Here is a 24,300-nt window from a genome sequence, read left to right on the forward strand (position 1 = left end):
CTGTATGCAAGCTTCAAATTTGAGAGAGAGGGTGAAGTGTCCAAAATTTAAGAAAGCTTTCTTTATGCATCTGAGGTCATTAATATGTACTTGTATCATTTCTATTTTAACATTGATGGATTGAAAGAGTTGAGTAGTTTTTTCAAGGTATTTTTCCATTTCAGATATCTCATGTCTGCATATCACTCACATTATTAAAATAGTTGAGAAAAGTTAAATATCAATTGCTGAGTTGCACAAGATTGCTCCCCTTTTATTTTAAGAAAAAAAGGTGTGCAATTATTATGTTAGTTTGTGTTTTTTACCTTTCTCAAATATCACTAGTGCTCAGTTTTGATAAGGAAAATGCCCATAATTCAAAATGTTATGTGCTTTACTGAACCTTTTTAATAAAACACCAGGAATTTAAATGAAAAATATACAAGCAGATTTATTTTGGTATATGAAATTTCATTTTCACATGAAGAAAAGCAACAGCTCTGTGACACACTTGTTGAAAATGTTTTATTTTCATGTTACATTTCTGTGTGATGAAAGCAATAATTAACTCAAGTTTGGCAATAGTGTGATGTCATTTACTTGTTTGGTGCACAATAAATGTAAATGTCATTACTGTAGTATAGTCTTGGTGTTTGCTTAGTTCCAAAACTGGAAACATTAAACATTATCCCTTATACTAGATGAAAAAGTGTTTTTATTTCTCGACTTTAATTCACTATGTTAGTAATAGGAAAACAAGCTACTGATTTTTATCAAGGAACTTTCTTTAATGTAGGTGTTTTATAATATTTTATAATTGTGTGGCTAGCCAAATACAAGAATAATTCATTGTGACTCATGATTATCACTGTGGGACAAACAAAACACTGCTACAGAAACATGAAGGTTATAGGTATGATTGCAAATCATACATATTTTCTGGGAACTGAAATATTTCAGGAGACCTCCGAATTTTACTTCAACATGTTTGATGATGTTCTCGATTTGCAAGTTTTGGTACTCACCATTACTAGTTTCAAGAGAATATTAAAGGTTGTGCACTCCGTCAGTTTGTAATAAAAACCAAACATAATTTGTTTTCATCTTTATTACGCATTACTAGATTTTTGCTTCTTGTTTATATCTGTCTTCTCCATATTATGGAGTTTGTTCTTTTGTAACAGCTACCATATTTTTTTAACAGAAGATACTTATTGCTCAGTGATATCCTGTCCACCCTGTAAAAGAAGTTAATTTTTTGATGTTTCTTTGGCATTATTGTTTAAGGGTTGTTATTTGACAGCTACAAAAAAAAACATCATAATGATTCATAAAAATTTGATAATAGTTTGTTTTATTCACATGATGTATATTTTGATAAATAAATATTTTTAATTGAAAATAAACTTTAAGGTTGAAAAGATAATTTTTGATATTTTTTTTTATTAACAATGAGTTTAATAGTATAGAAATGAACATCAGAAGTAGAATAAACTTAGTTTCAATGTGGGGAAATAAACGGCTTTTAAGACAAATTAATTAGCAATTCTATTTCAAAAATAAATTTTTGATTACTCCATCTGATGATGTATGTAATTACATTGTTATATAACCAAATTATTTAACTGATACTATGAAATGGCTTGTAGCAAGCATTTCTTTCTTTTTTTGTTATTAATGGTTGTTTTATTGATTTATATTACTTAAAATTATTTTTGATGCTAGCAAAGTGGCTTGCTTGTTTGTTGACATTTGTGGAATGCTACATGACACTAACTGCAATTGCCAATTTTAATTTTGAAGTGGTGAAACTCAAGGAACAATAGATAGTCAACACTACCTCTTGAGGTACTCTTTACTAACAAAAACAAACGTTGTAATACATTCAAGTCTGAAACAGTAAGCACCTTTTGGAGATGGGATTCAGATCTACAGATTTTAAGTGCTTTAAATTTGATGCAATTTTTGTTAGACATCACAAACCTTCAGTTTATAGAGGATGCTAATTTGAAGTTGTAAGTTGGTTACAAAATATTTGACACTTTTATACAAGTATTAACCATGCATACCAAGCAGGGTATGACCTCAAATACTTCTTTACCTTTTTTTTTTTTGTTACTGGGCATTATTAAGTGTTAATGTTTGAAAACTCAATAGGTTTTGCAAGAAATAAAAGATCTGAAATGCTATTTTCAACATATAACATGATTTGCAGCTGAAATAGACAAAAAAGCATATGCAATTAACTTTTTTTTAACAATAATTATCAATTGTCAATGGATTTGACTTAAATTGATTACTAAGTTCAAGAACTTTAATCTTGTTTATAGTATAAATTGTATTATTATTAGCATTTATCTTCATTTCAACTTTAAAAGATTTTTTTTCATTGTACACTTTACCAAAAAAAACAATATTTACAGTGTTAACCATACTACTGATATATCTTCATTTGAATGTATGTAAGTGTTAAGTATTCTAGAGCATCAGAAAATAAATACTTTAAAAATGGATGTACGTTCATGTGTTGAAAATATAAATTTTTATGCAGCTTATATATTAATTAGCATGACTTTTAATGGTGAAACAATTTTTAAACCCAAAGATACCAGATTCATTAGTGAGCTGGTACTTTCTTATAAGATGTTCATGAGAATACAATAAACTTACCTGTAGAAAAATATGGTAAGTTTAGAGGTAACTGACGAAGAATTTCAATTTTATTTTCTACAACTAATAGAACTTCAAGAAATCTTGTGTAATGTGTAATCTATAGTAAACTTCCTAAGAAGATATTTTTTTGGGGGTACAAGTTTTGGGCATAATTTAGACGCTTTACGATGCACATATTTGTTAATGTTAATACACCACACTAAGCTGTAAGCATGGTAAGTGTGAAAACTTTCTGTAACTCATATTAAAAACAATAAATTGGTATTTATTTCAACCTTCTGTAAAGTGATGTAATGACATTACAAAGAAATATCGAAGTGTTTAAAATTTGATATGTGGTCAAGTCGTGAACAGATAAAAGGCAGCTACAATCATTATTGTAATCTGATTACTTGCAGTTTACACAGTAAATCAGTATTTAAAGGCCATTTGTGACAAAGAGTAATGAGAATGTAAGAACCATTAGTGTATGTGTTAAATAATAAAGATAGTGTTTTATCAACTGGTTTTTAGTTAATATACCATGGTAGGCTTATGACATGTATATCAAAGTAAGTTGAATGTTAATTGTTTTAAATGGTTCTACGGTGTTATAATACTTTTGATTATACATTGACCAGCCATTTAATTTAGAACTTCTGCCTAAAAGTGAGGTGGACCATTAAACTTCTCAAGATGCCATTATAGCCTAAACTCAAATATTTCCATGATGTCTGTAGAGGATTAGAGCTGTGATTATAAAATTTAAAATTTGTTTCAAAGGTACTAAATTAAACTGGCAATTGTATGAACCATTTTCAAACATTACAAACTAAGCTATATACTGATATCTTTGTATCAACTAGGGCAGTGGATCTTTCAGTCAGATGAAAATGTAAACTACTGTCAGTAAGTGCATTTAGGAGTGAAAAAGGAAAGAGGTGCCCTTAGAGTGTTTTGCTGAGAAGTTATTTGTAGATTTAAACTGTAATTTGATTGTGTGTTTGACAGTTATGTTGTTTTTATGCCAACCAATTATATATTGAAGAAAACAGTAGAATAAGCCCTTTACAGGACATTCAAATATTTCATTCATAGAAAGTTACAAATTTTAAAATACAGCAGGTAATCAACAATCAATTTTTTTTTTCTAAAATTAAGATGCCCCAATGTATTGTATGGTTCAAAACCAGTCATACCAACATACTGTGAAAAAGTAATACAACAAATTGACATTCTTAAATATCTCACTTGCAACCCCACACCTCACTTCAGATATTAATAAAACTTGTACTTGTTTCTGAAGGTAGATAAAATATTCTTTACTTTAATCTACATGACTTACAAATCTTCTTTTAAAAAAATCTTTTGGTGGACCTTTAGAAGCAGTTTTCCTTGGAATAATCTTAAACCAACTTTCAAACTACAAGATACAGTTTACTTACCTTAACCAATTCTAATCAGTCATGATCTTAAATTTATATCATCTGAAAGAACTGCAAAACCTATTAAAACTTTCCATTGGCACACTATAAACAGTAATCCTGGTATTTGTAAACAGATTCCTTAGCTGCTGTTCAAATTCCTCCAAGTGTACCCTCACTATACATTCAGGGTTAATTTGGGTCTTGCTGCTGTTTTTATTACATGAGCACTGACAGTTTTCTTTGTGCCTCAAGAAAGAAATCATTTTTTGTTTATCAAATGTATTATCTTCATTGTTCATTTCTGATGGTAATGACATAACTCCCCAGCTAAATTTATGCAACGTTTTGAGAGAAGACACAGCTTCTATAGTATTCTGGTTCACCCTTGGTGCCTATACAGAAAACAAAAGCATTTGTTCTCTTTTTACACTGCTAGAATATAAAACAATGCATAGCAATCTTAATAATAAATCATCAAGAACTGTTATCATTACAGTTTAAAATGTTTTTGCTTATGGATTTTAAAGACAAGAAATATGTACCTGGCATATGGCATCCTAAAATAATCAACTCTTATCCCAATCACAGTTATTTGACACAATCTGTAACATGAACTTTACTGGTGTGATGGTGACAGTAACTTGTAGATAGCATTCTAAATGTCAACCAGAGTTGAAAAAGGGAATGTATGGCAAAGCATATATTTATATAATTTTTTAAAAAGTTAATTCATCTAATTTTTCCAGTAAATAAAATAATAGATAAGAGGTTTCACTGTTCTCTTTATTTTTCAGTGCAATTTACACAAGCACTTTTAGATTGTGCTCCAAAAGAAAAGTATGACCAAAAAAAAATTTTAGTGTACTTAAAATTTATAACATCTACTTTTATACAGAATAAACAGATTTATGCCAATTAACAATCAAATTAAAGAATTTTACAAAAATATTCTGGAATCAAAATAAAACAATAATGCATTATACTAAAAAAATATCTCACTTGTTTATAGATGTCTGGCCATATAACTAGCTGACTTAGATTTTGTAACTTTTCTAATGCAGATCCCAGATTGGATGGTATCACAAAACACAATAGTTGGAGTTCCTCCAGACTTTAAATTAAAAAGTTCAAATATTTATTAGTACTTAATGTAAAACATGATTATGTTTAAATATATCTCTGATTCTTAGAAAACATTCACTTGTTTTATGCAATGTTCACTATTGTAAAGTTCAAAACTGAGCTTAAGATAATCCATAGTATCTAAAATCGGAAAACTTCATACATTAATATTGACAACCACATTTATTGTGGAACTCATTATAAATAAATTTCATTTAACACTTACAAACAGATTTAAAATACAAGCAGTCACAAATATTCAACTTACCATGTTAAATTTGATAATGCATTCTGCAAGCTAGGATCATTTAACTGGCCTCCTTTTTCTAGTCTAAGTTTTTTCAGGTGTTTAAGTTTACCAAGACATGAATAATTCTGCAAGTAAGGCAAATAAAGATTTACATCAAAACAAACAGAATCGTAGCTGTGCACAACCCATGATATAGATTCAGTTATTTTAATATTAAAGTGCTATTTTATAATTTTAAAACACATGACTGCATATTTAACTTTATTAACTAAAAGAACGTTGTGAAAACATTACAAGATATTTAAATTTCTTTAGTTGAAAAAAAAACAAACAAACATGATAAGAGAAGCAAACAGCATTCCATCAAACACCATATTTGCACAGGACTAAATGAAGTGAATATGGCTGCATAATACCATATAATGTACTTTTTTGTTCAACTGATTTGTTTAAAAACCAAATGCAAATGTAATGAGGATAACTGTAGTTTTCCTAACTGATAATGTGTTTCTGATAGATACTTACCTCTACTTTGTATATGCTGCCTTTTATATGCAAAAAAAATTGTCTGTATGCCACCAGCCTTCAAGCTCCCACATACCTTACAACTGGCTAATTCAAATACATGTAGTATGAAAATAATCAAGAGAGAACCCTCCACCAATAAGAGTGCAACACACTTTCCTGACACATGTGACTCTCTCTATTCAATTCTACTGAACTACCAGTTCTCATTTGACAATACTCTAGTAACATTTAGATTTTACTGTCTTCAAGTTTTTTTTAGTATGTTTGTATCAATTTCTTTCAACATGTTTACTAATTATTTTACAAAGTCATATTTCTTACTTACTGAGTTACTCAAAAGTAGACTTATTTTATATTTCCACCTGGTTATGGAACTTCTTACTTCATTACAAAAACATTTTATTTCTTTCTGTAACTACATTATTTATATTTCTGAATTATACATTCTCACTTCAGAGATCACATGTTCAATCTGCACTTTAACACAGGCTTCAGTTGATGGTTGACGGTAATTTCCATGGGGAAATTATCACCTTTACTTTGTTGAGAGACTGATAATCAAATGAGCTAATCTTCATTAGGCTGAGCTTCAAGTTCCACACATTTCACAATACGTATATATTTTTTTCTACAAGTGGGTTTTCTTGTCATCACAGATTATTATTTCACAATACAGTCCACTGACTTTAGATAGATAAGACGTTACACTGTTATGATTTTTGAATAATTTTATTGTTAATATTACTATCTGTAGTTATTTCATTCCATAACATAAATTTTGTTTGATTGGTCAATTACTTATAAGGTAAATTCAGGTTAAAAAATTAGGCTTAGTGGTATCCTTTGTCCTATACCATTTTCTTAGGTGTACTATGTATGGATCTTTGTAGTTTTAGGATTGTCTGTAATTCACTTTACTACTATATTAATATTTTTAGTTGCTCTTTTTCTTCATTCTGAAACATTGCTATCCTTATCCATTTTTCATGCCTGGTACTTTACTGCAGTTATAAATTATTTAAATACATAAACTTAAAAAAAATATATATATATATATATATATATATATATATTCCTTACCCAACTGTTCCAAGAATAACAGTCCCCAATTGCTAAAGATTCTAAGAGTAGAAGCTTTTCCAAGAATTGAAAAGATTCACTTGGTGCACCAACAAGAGTAGTAAGGTGCTAAAATATTCAAAGACAAGAAGCATTTATGTAATACAACTAGAAAACATTTGAAACCAAATAAATTATAAAGAAAAATCAACAAGTAAAAAATTACTTGTCCTAACTTTAAAGGCATCTGTATAAACTGTATTCTATTTATAAAGATTGACAATCATTCGTAAAACACTGTACCAATAAAAACATTATTCTTTACAACTGTATTGTACTTTAAAGATATCTAATTTATAAATTGTCAAGATAATTAAAAACTTAAAACAATGTCTAAAACTGTTTATATCACTGATAAGTTCTTACGATCATGCGGTAAATAAGGCAATACATTAAAACATAGTATTTACAAGTTGAACATGTGAATAAAGTTAATACCAGTGTCACAATTAAGTACTTCTTATCAACATAGGTAAATATTATTCCCAAACTTATGGCCTGTAGTAAAATTCACTAAATTATTATATCATTTTAAGGTTATTGCTTAACGTTCAAGATTATAAGAGGAAGTATTTGTTACACAAGGGTTTTTCTGGTCAATTGGGATACCATAGTATCTATGGGAGATAGTAGCTGTTAGATTTGAATTTTCTGTCATTTAGAATTTACTTAAGATAACTGCTTATAGAAAATATTACATGAATAACTGGAATGATCAAATGAGGTCAACATATACAGAAGATCTACATACCATGGTTAACTACTTTGCTTTTCACAATCAGAAACACCAAGAAAGTTAGGCTGTTATGCAAACACAAACTAACGTGGCAGGGGTTTAATTTAGAGAGAGAGAAATCTGAAGAATTCTTTCTCCAACTCGGGTGATCAGGAACGTTGTGATTCCTCTTTGTCCCCTTTCGTGAAAGATTATTGAAATTAACAGGGTTTTTTGTTTTGACTCTTTTTTGGGTGTAGGACTGAGGTTGGTCATAATATTGATGAGCAAGGCAAAGGTAGCACCGGAGAAACGAGCCAGACTAGATCCCAAAAAGCAGATGTCAAAGTAAATATGAACATAAACGCGAAACGACCTGATTTAGGGCATGGCAATAGAGTTGCCTTGGCTGGGATCTAAATATCCAAGTTAGGCTGTTATGTTAATAATGAAAAAAATATATAACAAACCATTCTGATCTTACCAAATGTCGAAGCAAAGTAAGGTTTCCCAAACACCACAAACTCCCACTGGACAGTAATGGTGAGAGTTGCAAACCACCTCCACCCCTTATCCATAGGGAGTTCAAATTGGTAAGTCTTCCCATTTTAATGAAGTCAATTTTACACAACATTATCCTGAAACAGAATAATTTGTTAGGTTAACAAAACTAAACAGCATAATTCAACACAATCACATATTATAATTATCACTTAATGCATATCACATTAAAATATGGTTAAACATATCTGATTAAGAAGTGAACAAAGAATTGTTAATTTATGATCATGCATGGATTACCGTCCTTTATCTCTTGTTTCATTTCTGTTATGCAAAAAGAAAATAAAACCTTAATAATGCTTCAGTAAGGGAGGTCTGAGTGAGAGTGTGGACCTTCACAACTAAACGTTCAGTTTCCAATAAGTAAATTCTGCTCACTTCAAGTATTATACAGTTTAGAACAAGAGTTCTAAACCTGTGGTATACATGTAACTTATAACATTAAAATAATTCCAATGTTTAAGTATGCAGGTAGAGTGGCATGTGTTACTAAATCTACAGCATACTGTATACATAGAGGACACTAAAATTCTTGTGGGTTCCAGCAGGCAATTGCAGTTGTCACTTATTCCAAGTTAGCTGGAAGGTTAGGTACAACATTTCAGTATTTAATTTATAATCTGTAATGGCTCATTGTAAGGAGTGGTAATTCTGGTTTGGTTTAAAAGTTGGTTATGGAAAAAAAAATAATAATAAAATTTAATTTTAAGATTTCACATGACATCTGTCAAGAAAATGGTCAACAACTATAAAAATTGGATAAGAATTTGTAAGTAAAAGAGGTGTTGAAAACGTTTCCTTGTTCATATTTAACTATTAGTACATGGTGCATTTTTACATTTAACAAATTAATTTATGAGATTTTTTTGAATTAATACACTGTATGTTCTTTAATAAAAATCCCACCACTAGTACAGCAGTATGTCTACAGATTTACAACCCTAAAATAAGGAGTTTGATTCCCCTTGGTAGGCTCAGCAGATAGCCCAATGTGGTTTTGCTACAAGAAAACACTCATACTTTAATAAAAGAAATACGTGTACTCGTCCTGGCAATTAACATTAATTTTAAAAAAGTTTATAAGTTTATAATACCTAGTTCAAACTTTATAGCAGAAAAAAATCAAAATAAACGTATTTGAAAACCTAATACATTATTCAAAACAGAATAAATATTATATTTATTAATCTTATAGTCTTAAATCATCTTTTCAAAAGAATAATTTAAAAACATCCCTAGAATTTTAAAAAGTTTTAAAATATTGTAAATATAAAATATGGAAATTACAAATAATAAATTAAAACTAAAATTACAAATAAACTTAAAACAAAATTATATTTTTAGGCTTAAACACATTAATATACTGTCATGTTTTCACTGAAAATTTGAAAAATTTCAAGTTTTGATACTCTGTAAAATGTTAGGTGAAAAGTCATGCCTTACTTAGACAATTATAAAACTTTTTCCATTATGTAAATTGTGCTTTCTACTATCAATAAACAACCATTAATCTCACTGTGTGTAAAATATCACAATTTTATAAAATCATGTCTAATACACAATGTTCACCACAAAATTTTTACTTTAAAATTTAAATGAAAATTTCAGAAATTGTTTAAATTTGAAACTAAAATGTAAACCACAAAAACTAAACCAACAACTGATCTGACATTACTGTAATGTATTCAAAGAATAACAAATATATAATATATATATTTTTTTACACTTTAAAGTATACAAGTTTTGTGCACTATGGGGTTTTCCACAACTTTTAAAATTATAGAACCCATGTAAATGTCCATGCTTATTTGCCAATTTTGTTCATGCAATTTCACACTGTCAAGTACATATCTGCTTTCAGAGTTGACAAATACAAAAAACCAAAGTGAAAACTGCAACTGTAATTTACTGCTGTTTACTTAATGAGGATTTGTAAGTACAGCAGAAATGTGACCATGTGTGATCGTACTTGTTTGGAATTTTACACTAATGAGAATGCAATTGTAATGTATATTTTAAATTTAGGCTAAAATAGAAAAAAACTGTAACAGGCTCATACTCCTTCTTTAGATGTTACATCATACTGAACTAATTAGTAGCAGTTTCATAACTGATAGTAGTTTCATTCAACTGATTTATGATAACAGTTGAGAAAAAAAAGGACTAGACTTAAACATGTTACTTTGTCAAGTAGAAACTGGCTATTATTACGTTTAAAAAAATGACATGTCCTTAAAAAAATACTTATATTTTTGCACTAGATAAAAAAAATCATTTTATTACCACAGCACACTGAAGAGATTTGCTTGAGTACTGTATATACATGATATGTACAATATTTTAATGAGATGCAATGTCATTAAGTTATACTGTATCATCATTATTATGAACTATGCATTTATATTGACATCTGAGAAATTTACTTCATATAGGATATTTTTACAATGCAGATAAGGTGGTGTCCCACAAAACATGCATTTTAACAAGATTTTTTAAATTAATATATTGTACATTCTATAATTATCAAACAAAGAAAAGCAATAGATATATTATTTCAATACATGGAAAGCAGATATATTAAATTCCATACTTTTGAAGGACTTATATGCCATTAAGTAACCCCATATCATGGGCATCAGATCTATATTTTCTTAAGCAAATGTTACCACAAGTGTTCTTTTCTTGCTAAGACTGATTTTTATTTCTGATTAAATGAAAATGAAAGTATTTTATGTTCACTTTAAGAAATTCCATTGCATAATGTATATCAGAATGCCAATGTAATAACAGTTACAGAAGCACTGCTTATACATAAAATAATTCAAATGGAACATTGTGTTCTCGTAATGCTTTTAAAAGCACCACAATATCAAATTCATCAAGTTCTACTGTAACATTTTTCTATCTCCATTAAAATGAAATATTTAACGTTACTACACAATACTCAGTAAAAACTAATTACCATAACATTCTTCATATGACATATTTAAAGAAAGCAGAAGTAACAATCAACTAACCAGACTGATGGCTCAATGGCTTCAGTGACACATTCAGCTCTAAGAGTTTGGAGTTGAGTAATTGTTCCAAAAACAGCTGGTAAGACTTCTGGTACTACCACCCCAAATGTAAGGTACCGAATATTTTTCAAGTGTTCCAAACACTGGATGAAGGAATGCCAGAAAGTTACATGATCTTCTCTATGCTTAACATCTCTTAAATCCTGGAACAAAAATTAGAAGCTCTTTACACATTTAATATTCTGAATATTATCTGGAAGCAACATTTACACTATATTATATATAGAATAAGTACTTAGTTGTAACAATTTAATACTTATACATATAGTTAACCTGCATACAAACAGGTCGTTGACACACAATATTACTATTTCAAATAGTACATTTTCTTAGTTTACCTATTTTTCCATCCTTCAGATAAAAAAAAATCTTTCATAGAGTTAATAATAATAACAAGATAATATAGAGAAACAACAAGTGCCAAATAAAAATTCATTATTTCATTAACATTTCACCTTATAGTTTTATCAGAATTTTCACCACTTATAATAACAAAGGCAAATGAACAGGATACTAGATTAAGGTGTTTAACTCTAAAACATTGTTTATTACTTCTAAAGTAATCAATATCATAAGAAAGTTGAGAGGGGATCTGGTTTGCCTATATGTACGGTAGAAACACCAGGGTAAACTCCCTAATCATTGTCAACTGAATTACTGTATTGTGTGTAATCTAAGACTTTCAAAGACAATGTATGGAAAAAGATGTAGGTGACAGTGTATCCTGTAAAGAAAAATATATTAGTGAGACTAGGAGGCCTATAAAATGTACTACATAGAATATCTCTAAGCTATGGTGATGGGAGAGGTTCACGTTAGCAGTACAGATGCAGCGCATTTTATTAATATACACAGACTGCCTAAACTTAATAGTATTAGAATGGAAAGAATAAGAGAAAAAAATGCTATGGTTTTCTGGACAGATAATACAAAGCATTCTCTCTCATTATATCAAAAGCTTTCACTCAACAGATACAGAGAGTGGCCACTTTTTAAATGGTTGGTTTCTCTATGTGGATATAAACAGTTTAGTAACTTCTGCTTCTGCTTTATTTCTTTCCTAAAAAGTGTATTTATGTGGTTGTTTACATTACTAATCTTTTCATTTTCAATTTTAAATTAATATTTTCTCTACCATGTTTAATATTATCATATTACATTTATTATTATTATTATTTCATTACTGTCAATAATTTAATAACATCATATAATATACATGAACCATTCTTATTATTTTGATTTATATCAGTTGTGTTCTGTCAAGACTGGACTTGTATTCGGTGATACATCTTTCGGTTAAACCAAAACGTGAAACATTAAGGATATAAAGAATTTTCAGTGGATATTGGTTGCTTCTCTTCAATAAACATGTTTACACTTGAGTTTGCATTAAGTTACCTGAATTCCATAACAAGATAAACTTACAAGAGAAGTTGTGTGGAATTGTTCCAAAGCTTTGGCACAGCGGGCCCAACTGGTTATGTGCAGACCTTTTAAACACACAGATTTCCACTGAAAATACATTTAACACAATTTTGTGAAGTGAGAAACAAATACAAAACTTATGACTCCTGGTAAAACACTATAAAATTACAATTATTTTTGTTTAAAATGATTGTGTTGTAAATTAGTAATGGTTAACTCTTATTACTGATTCATATATTAAATTTAAAAATAATTACTTGTCTTTACCTTAATACTTACAACGTTTTTTGTTTTTTTTTTCAAATTTGACTAAAAACTTTTAACACCTGTGTAATGAAAAAAACAATACATTCCTTATCTAATGTCAATAATAAATAACTGTAACAAGACATTTCTAATTTAGTCCTTTACATGAGAAAAATATTATTTTTGCAAAGTTTCCCAGACACTGCAATATCAAAAACTACCTTTATCATATTGTTGTCTTTATAACTCCAAAATAAACAGTAAAAAATAAATATAAAACTGGCAGCAGCAACATGTAGAGAAAATAAACAAATAAGCAGGAAATAGATAATGTTATTTCCTGCCATATAAAAATGTTGTACCTTATTAATATATACAACTAATTACAAAAAAACAACATTTTAACCTTGCATTAATCTTCTGCAAACATTTTGTATAGTTGCTCTTTCAGGGTCTGAGAAAACATTATCATGACAAAATAATTCAAAAGGTGATTTGGCAAAAATGTACTCCCAGGTGCATCTCCTGATAATCCCAAGTCAAAGGTGTCATGTGAAATATGTCTCATATTTAAATCACTTAACAAAGACTTTTTGCATGAATGAGCTACAAATTTGACTAAAAATCTTTAAAATTCTAATATTAAACAAAAACTTTTACTCTGAGAAATATGTGACAGATTTCCATGAAAAGGTGAGTTATTGAAAGTAGGCAGAAAAGTAAAATGCAGTTAATTTCATAAAATCAGAAACAATGAAAGTTCCCCACCAATACTTTGAGCTGAGAAGACTACAGGGACAGCAACAAGGGACATCCAATATCAACTCTTATCTGGCTACACAGTGACAAGTGACAATTACTCTTTCAACACACCTACTGCTCCAAAGTGTGTAATGCATTTTGTCACATGTAGATACCTGATTCAGGTATATATTTTGGCAGTTCACAAGGAGAATAACTAAAATATTTAAGTGCAAATAAATTATAAAAGCTGGAAAACAATTTGACTAATTATACAAGAAAAAATGAAACTAATTCCATTATGATGGGTGTGGTGTTCCGAGATCTACAATTTTGTATAAATAACAATAAAAAAAAAAAAAAAAATGCATTTATGCATTATAAATTAGCAATAAATTTATCACATATTTCAAGCCATTGTTTATGTCTGGTATAAAAATTGAATTTATTTTATTAGGTGATATAAGCTATCTGCACTGTTTCAGGTGATTTAAGAGAATTAAAATAAGTTGAAACAAAAGCAGGTCAGTATAAGATGCAAAACAGAGAAGTCAGTTCAGAATCATTTGTTACTTACAAGATTTGATTGTCTTGCAATATTTTTCCATGACCGGGAAACTTGACTGGCTCTGAATAAATCAGCAATTTTATGTGCTTTATTTAAAAATACTAATTCAGTTTTAAATAACATTGACATATAAATTAGGTGTAAAAATTGTATTAAAAAAAAACAGCACATTAAGATAAGTGCTAACATACACATTTACGTTTCTTTAAAACAGTTGTATTCAGTAAGTTATAAAATTCTATAAAACTGATTTTTACCTTAAAATATCTTGAATTTTACTTGAATGATAAGGGTATACAATACTACATTTCTAATACGGAAGAATAAATTTCTAAAAGAACCACATTTTTCAAAACTATATGGAGTAATAATAAATAATACCATGAGAGCAATAACAAACATTTGATATGTGTGTGACAGTAACAAACATTTGATTCTTGAAAATTTAGGAATATGTGTATTTCATCTTCAGCAAGCTATATAAACAGGATAAAATATTAGGTATAAAAATTTTAAACTTCTAAAGTTTCAACATTTTGTAAAGGGAATTAAAATATAGAGTGAATTGATTAAATTATATTTTTAAAAAAAAGGTAAAAAAAAAAAAGGATACCAACAATCGTAATGGTATTAGTTTCTTTGTTAACTACTGGAAATCATATCTATTTTTGAAGAGTAATTCTCTAAAAACATTTTTAAATGCATACATGTAGAAATTTCATAAAAGGCAGACCATAATTTTATTTCACAAGGAACTGAACATGCCAAATGGTATAGTGGCTAGAACACATCAGACCTCAATTAGTGAGTCAATTCCAGTATAAACCAGGATGCATCAGGTATTTGCCTTCTGGTCCATAGTAGAAGGAAGGTCACAACCATTTTCACCTCAAATCCAGGTAGTAGAAGTGAAAAACAACTTCCACTCCAAACACCCAAGCAAGGCATATATATCTGTGCAAACCCACTATACAACAAAAAACAGGTCACCTAGAAACCAACATCTGAGCAACAATAGGAAGGAAAAATGTAATGTGGTAGTTCATTCAAATCCAAAACCAGGTGGCATTGAAAATTTATTGTCCCAGTCTGCAGTAAGATGATGGCTCCCTGCCAGCCACATGTGTGAGGACGTACGTTATCTGGTCCAGTTATAATCCAACTCCAAACAACCAAGATCAGACATCTGAACAACACTAGGATTAAAAGTCCCAGCTGGAAGGGCAAAGTGAATTTTGGATGATCATCTCCAGTCCATAACCAGAGAGCATCAGGTATTGTACATCCAGCTATCGGTAGAAAGAAGGTTCATATTATCTTCACTGACAAAATACTAACACGCAACTACTCTTAAATAAGTGGGACTGAGAACAGTCATGAGGATATCTTCACAGTCCAACATCACAATGGCTAGGAGCTGATAAGTGTCAAGGACTCCCATACTCCACCCAAATATGAAGGAATGCAAAATTTGGAGAAAGTGTCACAGGTTACCAAGAAACCTTATTTTTAAAAGCATGATAGTCCCCAGTTTATTCAACCAATATTGAAAAGATAGACAGCTACTCTGACAGATTTACTCATAACAGTCCATGAGATGGTTTAGTCTGAAATGAATGTAGTTAAGCTACAAAATACTCCAAGAATGAACCTACTAGCAGTTCTGCAGAATACCCCACCTTCAAAGTAATATAAAACAGAATAGCCATACAATGCAAATTTATGGATTAGTACACCTGAACAAGCACCAATCACCACAGAATGGGATTCAACATATGCATTAGTGTCCCTAAAAGACAAATAAAAAAATATAAATTCACCTACTCATAGCTGAACAGAGATGTAGAGAATGGCAACAAGCAGTATTTGGTTATCTAGATGAGGAAGAGATGCAACATGATGAAGGTAATGGGAGATGAATGTATTAGGTGTGATCCACATGCCAGCCTGAATGATTTCCTCTAATAAATCATGGAAATGAGCAGTCATGGAAAAGGAGAGATAACAGATCTTATAACACTTGAAAAAGACATTGGGAATTGAAAGACAAGGAAGAATAAGCCAATCTCATATGCTGGCAAAGCCATTTTGAAAGAGTGGTATAGAAAATATCACAAAGAGAAGAAAGGTGCCAATGGATAAAAAGGAGTGGGAACCACAGGAAAAAGCTGTGTGGGCAATAATAATATTACAGAATATAAACAGGACAGAAAGATGATCAGATTGGAACAGGAATTTAAATGAGTGATGGAAGGAAAGAATACAGAACAGAAATAAAAGTGATGTCACTTCTCCAAGTCAACAACTTCCAGGGAAAAAAAATTGCAATGTGCATACAGAAAAACATAGGGATGTTGATAACAGACATGAGATATGTCAAGAAAGCAAACATTTAATCAACAACGATCACAGGTGAAAAGAAGCAAAAAAAAAAAAAAAGGTCTTGAGTAACAAATGGTACAGGAAAGAGTGGCCAAAGGTTCAAAAGAAAATAAAGGCATGGAAAATCACAGTGAGGTTCCAATCAGGGACAGGCATAGGGCAAGACAAATCAAAAAGGAGAGAACTGAAAAAGAAAACACTCCACAAGAATAGGAGAAACCAAAGGTATTGAACAAGGCTGTTCTATAACTAGCAATGGTAGAAACAAAAAAAAAAAAAAAAGAAAGTTAAACAGCCAAATAAAATATTCAGACAATTGAGAAACAGTTGGATATGAAAGGAGGTAATCAGGGTGCACAGAATGCTAGTAAAAAAATATACCTTTTTCCATGATATGTCAATAAGGAAGAATAATGAACAGAATGTAAAGAAATGGAAGCTACCCATGTGGAAAATTTATATTGCTTTGCAAGGGACCAGAAAAATGTTATGTGTGAAGCCAGAGTGTGGGGTCATCAGGATGATACACAGGCAACTGATGTTATTAGAGGAGATAAGTGAATAGCAGAAGTCATAACAGAGATGATGGCTAAAGAGAGTAAGAAGAGTAAAGTAAAGTCAAGCAGGTCAAAAAAGATTAAATGAGAAATACCTGACACAGAGTGGACTGGATAATGAATAAAATTTTGAAGAAATTAAAAAAATTTAAAAATAAAACACAAGCAAAACTTGAACACATCTTCACAATATTGTGCAAAGTCAAGGAATGAAGATTGAGAGCTAAATGCAACAGGAGGATATGCCACATTTCTATTGGTGGAGGGTTGTCACATGCTTACTTGCATTAAACATGCAAGGAAGTAAAAGTATGAGGCAAAAATTATTGTGCATATAGATGGCAACACTGAACCAGAAAGGCTATTATGTGATCAGATGTAAATTTTTAAAAATATATCAGTTATGTATAATAATTAGAAGATATAAGTTGCTGTTCTTAAATGTGATTTATAACAAAGTGTATTAAGAAAGAACGAAGATTTTCTGAATGATCAATTACTCAATCTTTTGTTTCATTATTTCTTATTTTATTTTGTTTAGTAAGTGTGAATATTGTTGCATGATGGATTATAATGGAATTGTTTACTTGAAAAACAGGTATTTCTGTAACCTTTAACACACTGATAAATATTGTAAAATAAAATTATAGCATTATTCAATATGTGAATAAAGCAATTAAATATCATTTATAAAAATTGAAATGCACTTTTGAAATCTTACTTTGTAAAGGTGAAATGACAATAAAACTTAAAAACAAAGCACCACTTCTCATCATCCAGTCATCTTGGAAGAAGAAATTACAGATATCCAATGACAAATAAATTGATAAAAATTGTAATTCACAAACCAGAGCTAGTTCATATCAAAACACTTGCTGCTCAAGACAATATAAGTATCATTTCAGCCTCTACCAGCTGGCCTGATGATCCTTGCTGTTGGGCAAGGTTTGTTGACAATGAATGTGTCAGGTGTAGTGTCATTTAAATATCACATTTGTTTTCACTTTTACTCAAGTCATTGTAATTTCTCTTATTTTGTCAAGCTCAATTATATTCATCAGTTACACAGAAATGAATAAAAACCCTACAGCTTGTGCAATTTTGAAAGGTGGACCTTTCTTCTTCAGAGGCAAACACTAGTTATATAAAATTATAATCTTCAAAAGTAGACTTTATTTGTTACACAGTGAATGAATTGTTGTATTAAAAAGATTTAAACTACACAAATCAACAAGTTATGTGAGAATCATGTTTGATATACTTTCATAGTAGAATGACATGTATCAAAACTACATTTTAACAATGTTTGGCATTTTGTAGGTAGAGTAATAGCACTGTCTCAACACTTCTGGAAAGGGTAAAACAGTCTTTTCCTGAGCAAAAACTTCATAAACTTAGATTGGTCAGTTTGGTATTTTATGGCACAAAGCAACTAGGCTATCTGCACCAAACATCTGGTAAAAAAATTAAAAGTAAAGTAAAATTATTAAAATTCATAAAGTGGAAACAAGGTTAAAAACAAAAGAAAGTTTAATTTTTGATTTAAAGACTTAAATAGCATTAAATTCAATTTTTAATTCTAGCTTATAGTAGTAAGAGAGAAAGTAAAAGTCATTCATCCTTTAAAGACTTTCTGTAGCATAATTTCAATTATTATAACTCACTAGTATGCAAATGGGTAAGTTCAAACAACAACAATAGTTATCTGAAGTTGGCCTTTCCCATCCTGGTTTCAAGTTATTTGACATTATGGCCATTTTCTAACTTCATATCAAACTAATTTTACTGTAATTTGTAAAAAAGAATCATGTTAAAAAAAAACAGTATAATTTATGAATTTAAAACTTAAATAGCATTAACAAGATCAATGGCCTTTAAAAAACTAAAAATATTTCTAAGGTGGACAGTATCACAATCACTAATAACAGTGTTCAACATTAAGGATAAACCTTGGGACAAAACATGTGTAAAATGGTGCCACCATGGGGAATCATAAAGATGGCATGACAGCAAAATGTAGATTATTGTGACCTGAGTGCAACACAGACAGCACATTGATGCATCAGTCCCAGATTTAAAAAAAAACAAAGATCAGTTAAAAATCTGTGACCTATAAGTAGTCTTAGTTAGGACGACTTTCTCTCTCCAATCCTTTCGGAAACAAGAAAGCCAAAGGCCAGTAGAAGGTTTTATCTGGAAAAGTTTGTTTTCATGTTGCTCACTCCAAGTTGACTGCCAGCTGGCATGGAGCTGAGCCTTGAATACAAGACCATAGTCCATGTATGGAATGGCACAGCAATGGTAGCACCAGATCATACAGACTTATGATATCTTACAGATCATACATATACCAACATGGCCTGATATCCAGAAGATCTGGATAGTAGATGTTAAATAGAAATGGGCCAGTTGGTTTTGAACACTGGTGAGAACAAATGTGAAGTGATTCCAGGGCCAGTAGAGAACTGAGTGAGTCAGTATAAATAGTGTAATTCAAGTACTGCTCAGCTTCTATATAATCCAAGGCAAGAGAAATGGCATACAGTTCAGCAGTGAACACAGTAACTGTAAAGGGGATTCTGCACACAACCACAGAACCATAACAAACCATGGCAGAGCCCACAGAGTCACCTGATTTCAAACCATCCATAGAAATATGAATGGAGTGATAGTTTGAAAGATGTTCAGTGAATAAGAAAAACCATACTTCCAGTTGAGAGTATCTGCTTTTCTCAGAAAGGTCACATTTGGGGATTCAAATAAGCCATGGTTGGATGGACTGACCAGTGGATATAGCAATGTTATCCAAGGACAGACCCAATTCATTCAATTGCTTCTGGATACAAAGGCCAAAAAGAACAATGGCAGATCATATGTTCTGAAAAAGCGTGACCCACTGAGAAAAGAAAACACATTCCCAGGTGGGATGCTGTGGTAAAGATCAAAGTTTCGAAGCATACAGTAAAGACAGTTGCAAATGGTGGAGGTGTAGAGGAAGTTCATGAGACTGTGTTCAAGCTCAGGATTGGGGAAGTACTGAAGGCCCAGGTGGCGAGCCAAAGCTCCTGATTATGAATGGGGTCCAGCATCTTGAAGGCTGAGGCCCTGGCTGAGCCATAGATCCATAATCTAATTTTAATTGAATAAGAGCACATTATATCTTTAGCACAGAATACTGATCCCCTCTTGAAGTGGTGGAAGAGAGGACATGGAGGATGTTCAGGGCTCTTGTACATTTGACTTGTAGCTGCTTGATGTCTAGTATAAAGGTCAGCTTACAGTCAAAGGTAAGCCCCAAGAACTCTGTCTCAGGGACCATAGGTAGCATAACTTCACCAATATGGAGTTCAGGATCAGGGTGAATACCCTGTTGAGGGCAAAAGTGCATGAAAACGGTTTTAGAGAAAGAGAGAGAAGTTAAAACCATTTGCTGTGGTCCACTTCGGTAAATGATTGAGGGCAGTCTGTTGCTGTCACTCAATATACTTCATGTTCAATGACTAACAAGAGATGTCACAGTCATCAACATAGAGCTTGTTTGCAACATTAAAAGGAAGTTGTTTAGTGATGGCATTAATCTTTATACTGAAAAGTGTGACACTCAAAACACACTCCTGAGGGACTCCAAGTACCTGAAGAAAAGAACAGGAAAATGTCGAACCCACACAAACTTAAAATCATTTGTCCATTGAAAATTTTTTAATAAAAATTGGCAAATGGCCATATAACCAATATAAGTGGAGGTCTTGCAAAATACCATACCTCCATGTAGTATCATAGCTTTCTCAAGGTCAAAGAATATATATACAAGATTTGAGAAAGGCTACTCTGATTGATGCTTCAAGTCAAATCAGGTTGTCCATGGTGTAGCGTTGTTGTTGGAACCCACACTGAGTGGGCAAGAGGAGGTTGTTTGATTCGAATAACCAAACAAGAGGAGCATTAACCATCCTCTTAAAGGTTTCACAGAGACAGATCACCAAAGCAACTGGACGTTAGTATGAAGGAATCTTAGGATCCTTCATTCTCCTGCCAGATCTGGTTAAAAACAATTAGAAGAATAGCAAGAGAAGCAGGAGATACATGGCACAGCATCTCATAGTGTATATCCTCAGATCCAATTGATGTTCTGCCAGACCGATGAAGGGTCAGTTTGACTTCCACCAGTGAAAAGGGGCAATTACAGTGATCACTCTGCCCAAGTCTTGATGGCTAAGAACATGGAGGATGAAACAGAAGTGCTGGACACCTGGTAAAAGCTATCATTGAGAGTACCAGTGATGCTCTGTTCATCAACTACTTCCTGGCCATCAGAGAGCAAGATCGAAATGGGGCAGAATTATATTGCCTACTGATCTATTGAATCTTGTCCAATATGACTTTGGAACTTGTGGTGGAAGAGATGCTGGTTGTGAATTTAATCCAAGATTCCTTTGGCTTTGGTGTCTTACCTGCTGAGCACATGCACAGGCCTGCTGGAAAGCAATGCAGTTTTTTAGTCTTCTGTGCCAAGTGGCAGGCAGGATTCTGCCATGGATGAGAATATCATGGAAAACGTGTCAAAGTTGTAGGAATACAATGAGCAGCTGCCTGTATAATACAGTCAGTCAGTGCTGCTATGCAACCTATTGATGGCTTACAGACTATGGCAAGAACAAGTTCGTAAAGGCATTGAAAGAGGGTGAGTTGACTTGATCCAGCTTCCACTGGGGAACTCAGGTCGAGTGGCATCACTCACAGCCAGTCTCTCACAAAATGACAGGAAAATGATCACTGCCTCATGGGTTACTGCTAATTCTCCCTGAATTTGGGAGAATAGTGAAGAGGAGCAAATTGAGAGATCAATAAAAATAAAAGACTGATTAGGTGCATGAAAATAAGTATAAGAATCAGTATGGAAAAGAAATAGGTTATAACCTGAGAGCATACGTTCTATCAAGAAATGCCCTTCCATCAATATTAGCACCTCCCCAGAGGGGATTATGTCCATTAAAGTCCCCCAGGATTAAAATGAAATACTGCAACTGTTCCATAAGAGCACTAATGTCCAATTGATCATAGGTCTCTTCAGGAAACACGTAGAGAAAACAAACAGTGATGGTATGATCCACAGAAACATGGATGGCTACAGCCTTGAAGGATGTGTCGAGTAGCAAAGACAGGGTAGGTACATGCTGATTGACCAACAGTGCCACCCCTCCATGCACTCATCCATCACACAACCTGTCATTTCTGCACAAAGAAAACTGTCAAAAGATGACTGTATTGATAGGTTTTAGAAATGTTTCCTGTATGAAAAGACATACAAGCTAGTAAGAAGCAATCAGTGCTTTGATGTCATCCAGATTACAATGTAAATCTCGATAGTTCTATTGTATCAAAGTGGTCATTTTTATTTATGTGTAGGCGAATTGGGCAGAGGACCCTTCTGTTTTTGACAATGTATTTTTTCTTTATTTGAGTGAGGTCTATCGACCTCCATGGATCCTGCCTTGAGTCGATTTGGCAGGTCTCTGTCATTGGAAGAAGGTTCCAGTGATTGAGAATGTGAATGAATGATCGTTTTGCGTCTTGTGACAGGAGAAGATGTACCCGAGGAAATGCCCATACTCGAAACCAAAGGAAGTCGATCTTGGGGTTTGCTGGAATGAATGTTAGGGACAGAGCTGGATGTTGACATTGATTCAACTTTCTTAACCATGGTTTGAGTACGATTCTTTCAGAAGCACTGTAGTGGTAGAACAAAGTGCAGCAGCATATGTCCAAGGTGAAGTGGTGGACAGTAACTTTCAAGCCTCAGGATAAGTAATGTCTTGAATTGTTTTCAAAAGCTGTACCTCTTTTTCTTCCAATCATTTAGGGCAAGAACTAAAGTAAGATGGATGAGATCCATTATAATTAATTCAATGAGGGTATGTTTCACACTCACAGGCATCGTGGTCCTTGCCACCACAATGAATACACGACACATCTTCAAGTGACTGTACCACTGACACTGGAAACACCTGATAGGGTTTGGAATATATGGCTGTTCTTAGCAATTAAGGTAACCTACCTTGATGGTGGCAGGTGGACCTGGTGATATAAATGTCAAAATTAGGATACTGGTCGGCATCCTAATTTCATCTTTGTGAGTGGAGATAGACCTCACTGTAGAAACTCCTTGGGTGCATAAATCAGCAAGGATCTCTGATAAAAGGATGTTCTTCAAATCTCTCTCAACAATAACCTCAATACGTATATCCCCAATTGCCTTTGAATGCAGGAGAAGTTCACTGTGTTGAGATGTGGATGTTTCCACCAATATATTACCAGAGTGAAGCTTTCTGATTGGCTTTGGAGAGCCAGCAAGTCCCTCTAGTCCCTTCTGAATGAAAAAAAGGAGACATCTACCCTAAAGCTTTGTCTGAAAGAGAATGTAGCACAAGAAAATGAGGTACAGGTGTTACAGATTTTGAAGATTGCTGCTCAGAATCTTCAAGATGTGATGGTTGTTTACCTATGGACTGTTTTTTCACTATTTTATTTAAGTTTACATTTGGGGGATCCATAATAAAGAAAGAATATTTTGGTGTCCACTGACCCCACCCACCATGGAGCCCTATGAGGAGATGCACTACAGTGTCAAACAAGGACACTGCAGCAACACTAAGGTTTTATGAGCACTATACCAAAACAGCAGCATCAGATACAATGTCCACAACCCCCATCGAAAACATCCAACACTGGTAGCTGACTGACTCTAGTCCAAGAGGACTAGCTGAATGACCCTAAGAAGTTTACTCCAAGGCCACGCATCTACAAAAATTAAAGACCAAAGTGGTGTGTTAGGGTTGTACCCCTGAACCACCAGGATCCTCTCCTCCCCTTCACGGGTTGCCACACATGGCAAACACATAGGTGGATGTTTAGATCCCAGAGGAAGTAAACTGAAAGAACAGACCTCCTCTG

General features: G+C 32.2%; 1 protein-coding gene across 1 annotated transcript in view; it reads right to left on the reverse strand.

The window, feature by feature from the left end:
* Nucleotides 1-3,698: 3,698 nt before the first annotated feature.
* LOC143229642 (uncharacterized) overlaps nucleotides 3,699-24,300 on the reverse strand; it is a 36,637-nt gene continuing 16,035 nt past the window's right edge. Inside the window, exons 4-11 of the mRNA XM_076462250.1 lie at nucleotides 14,420-14,471; nucleotides 12,856-12,942; nucleotides 11,371-11,573; nucleotides 8,277-8,430; nucleotides 7,039-7,146; nucleotides 5,449-5,555; nucleotides 5,058-5,169; nucleotides 3,699-4,450 (exon numbers count right to left, since the gene is read on the reverse strand). Of these exons, the coding sequence (XP_076318365.1) occupies nucleotides 4,115-4,450; nucleotides 5,058-5,169; nucleotides 5,449-5,555; nucleotides 7,039-7,146; nucleotides 8,277-8,430; nucleotides 11,371-11,573; nucleotides 12,856-12,942; nucleotides 14,420-14,471 (1,159 nt within the window). The 3' untranslated portion in view covers nucleotides 3,699-4,114. The remainder of the gene's footprint in view (nucleotides 4,451-5,057; nucleotides 5,170-5,448; nucleotides 5,556-7,038; nucleotides 7,147-8,276; nucleotides 8,431-11,370; nucleotides 11,574-12,855; nucleotides 12,943-14,419; nucleotides 14,472-24,300) is intronic.

Source organism: Tachypleus tridentatus, chromosome 10, assembly GCF_004210375.1.
Source record: "Tachypleus tridentatus isolate NWPU-2018 chromosome 10, ASM421037v1, whole genome shotgun sequence".
NCBI classification, from domain to species: domain Eukaryota; kingdom Metazoa; phylum Arthropoda; class Merostomata; order Xiphosura; family Limulidae; genus Tachypleus; species Tachypleus tridentatus.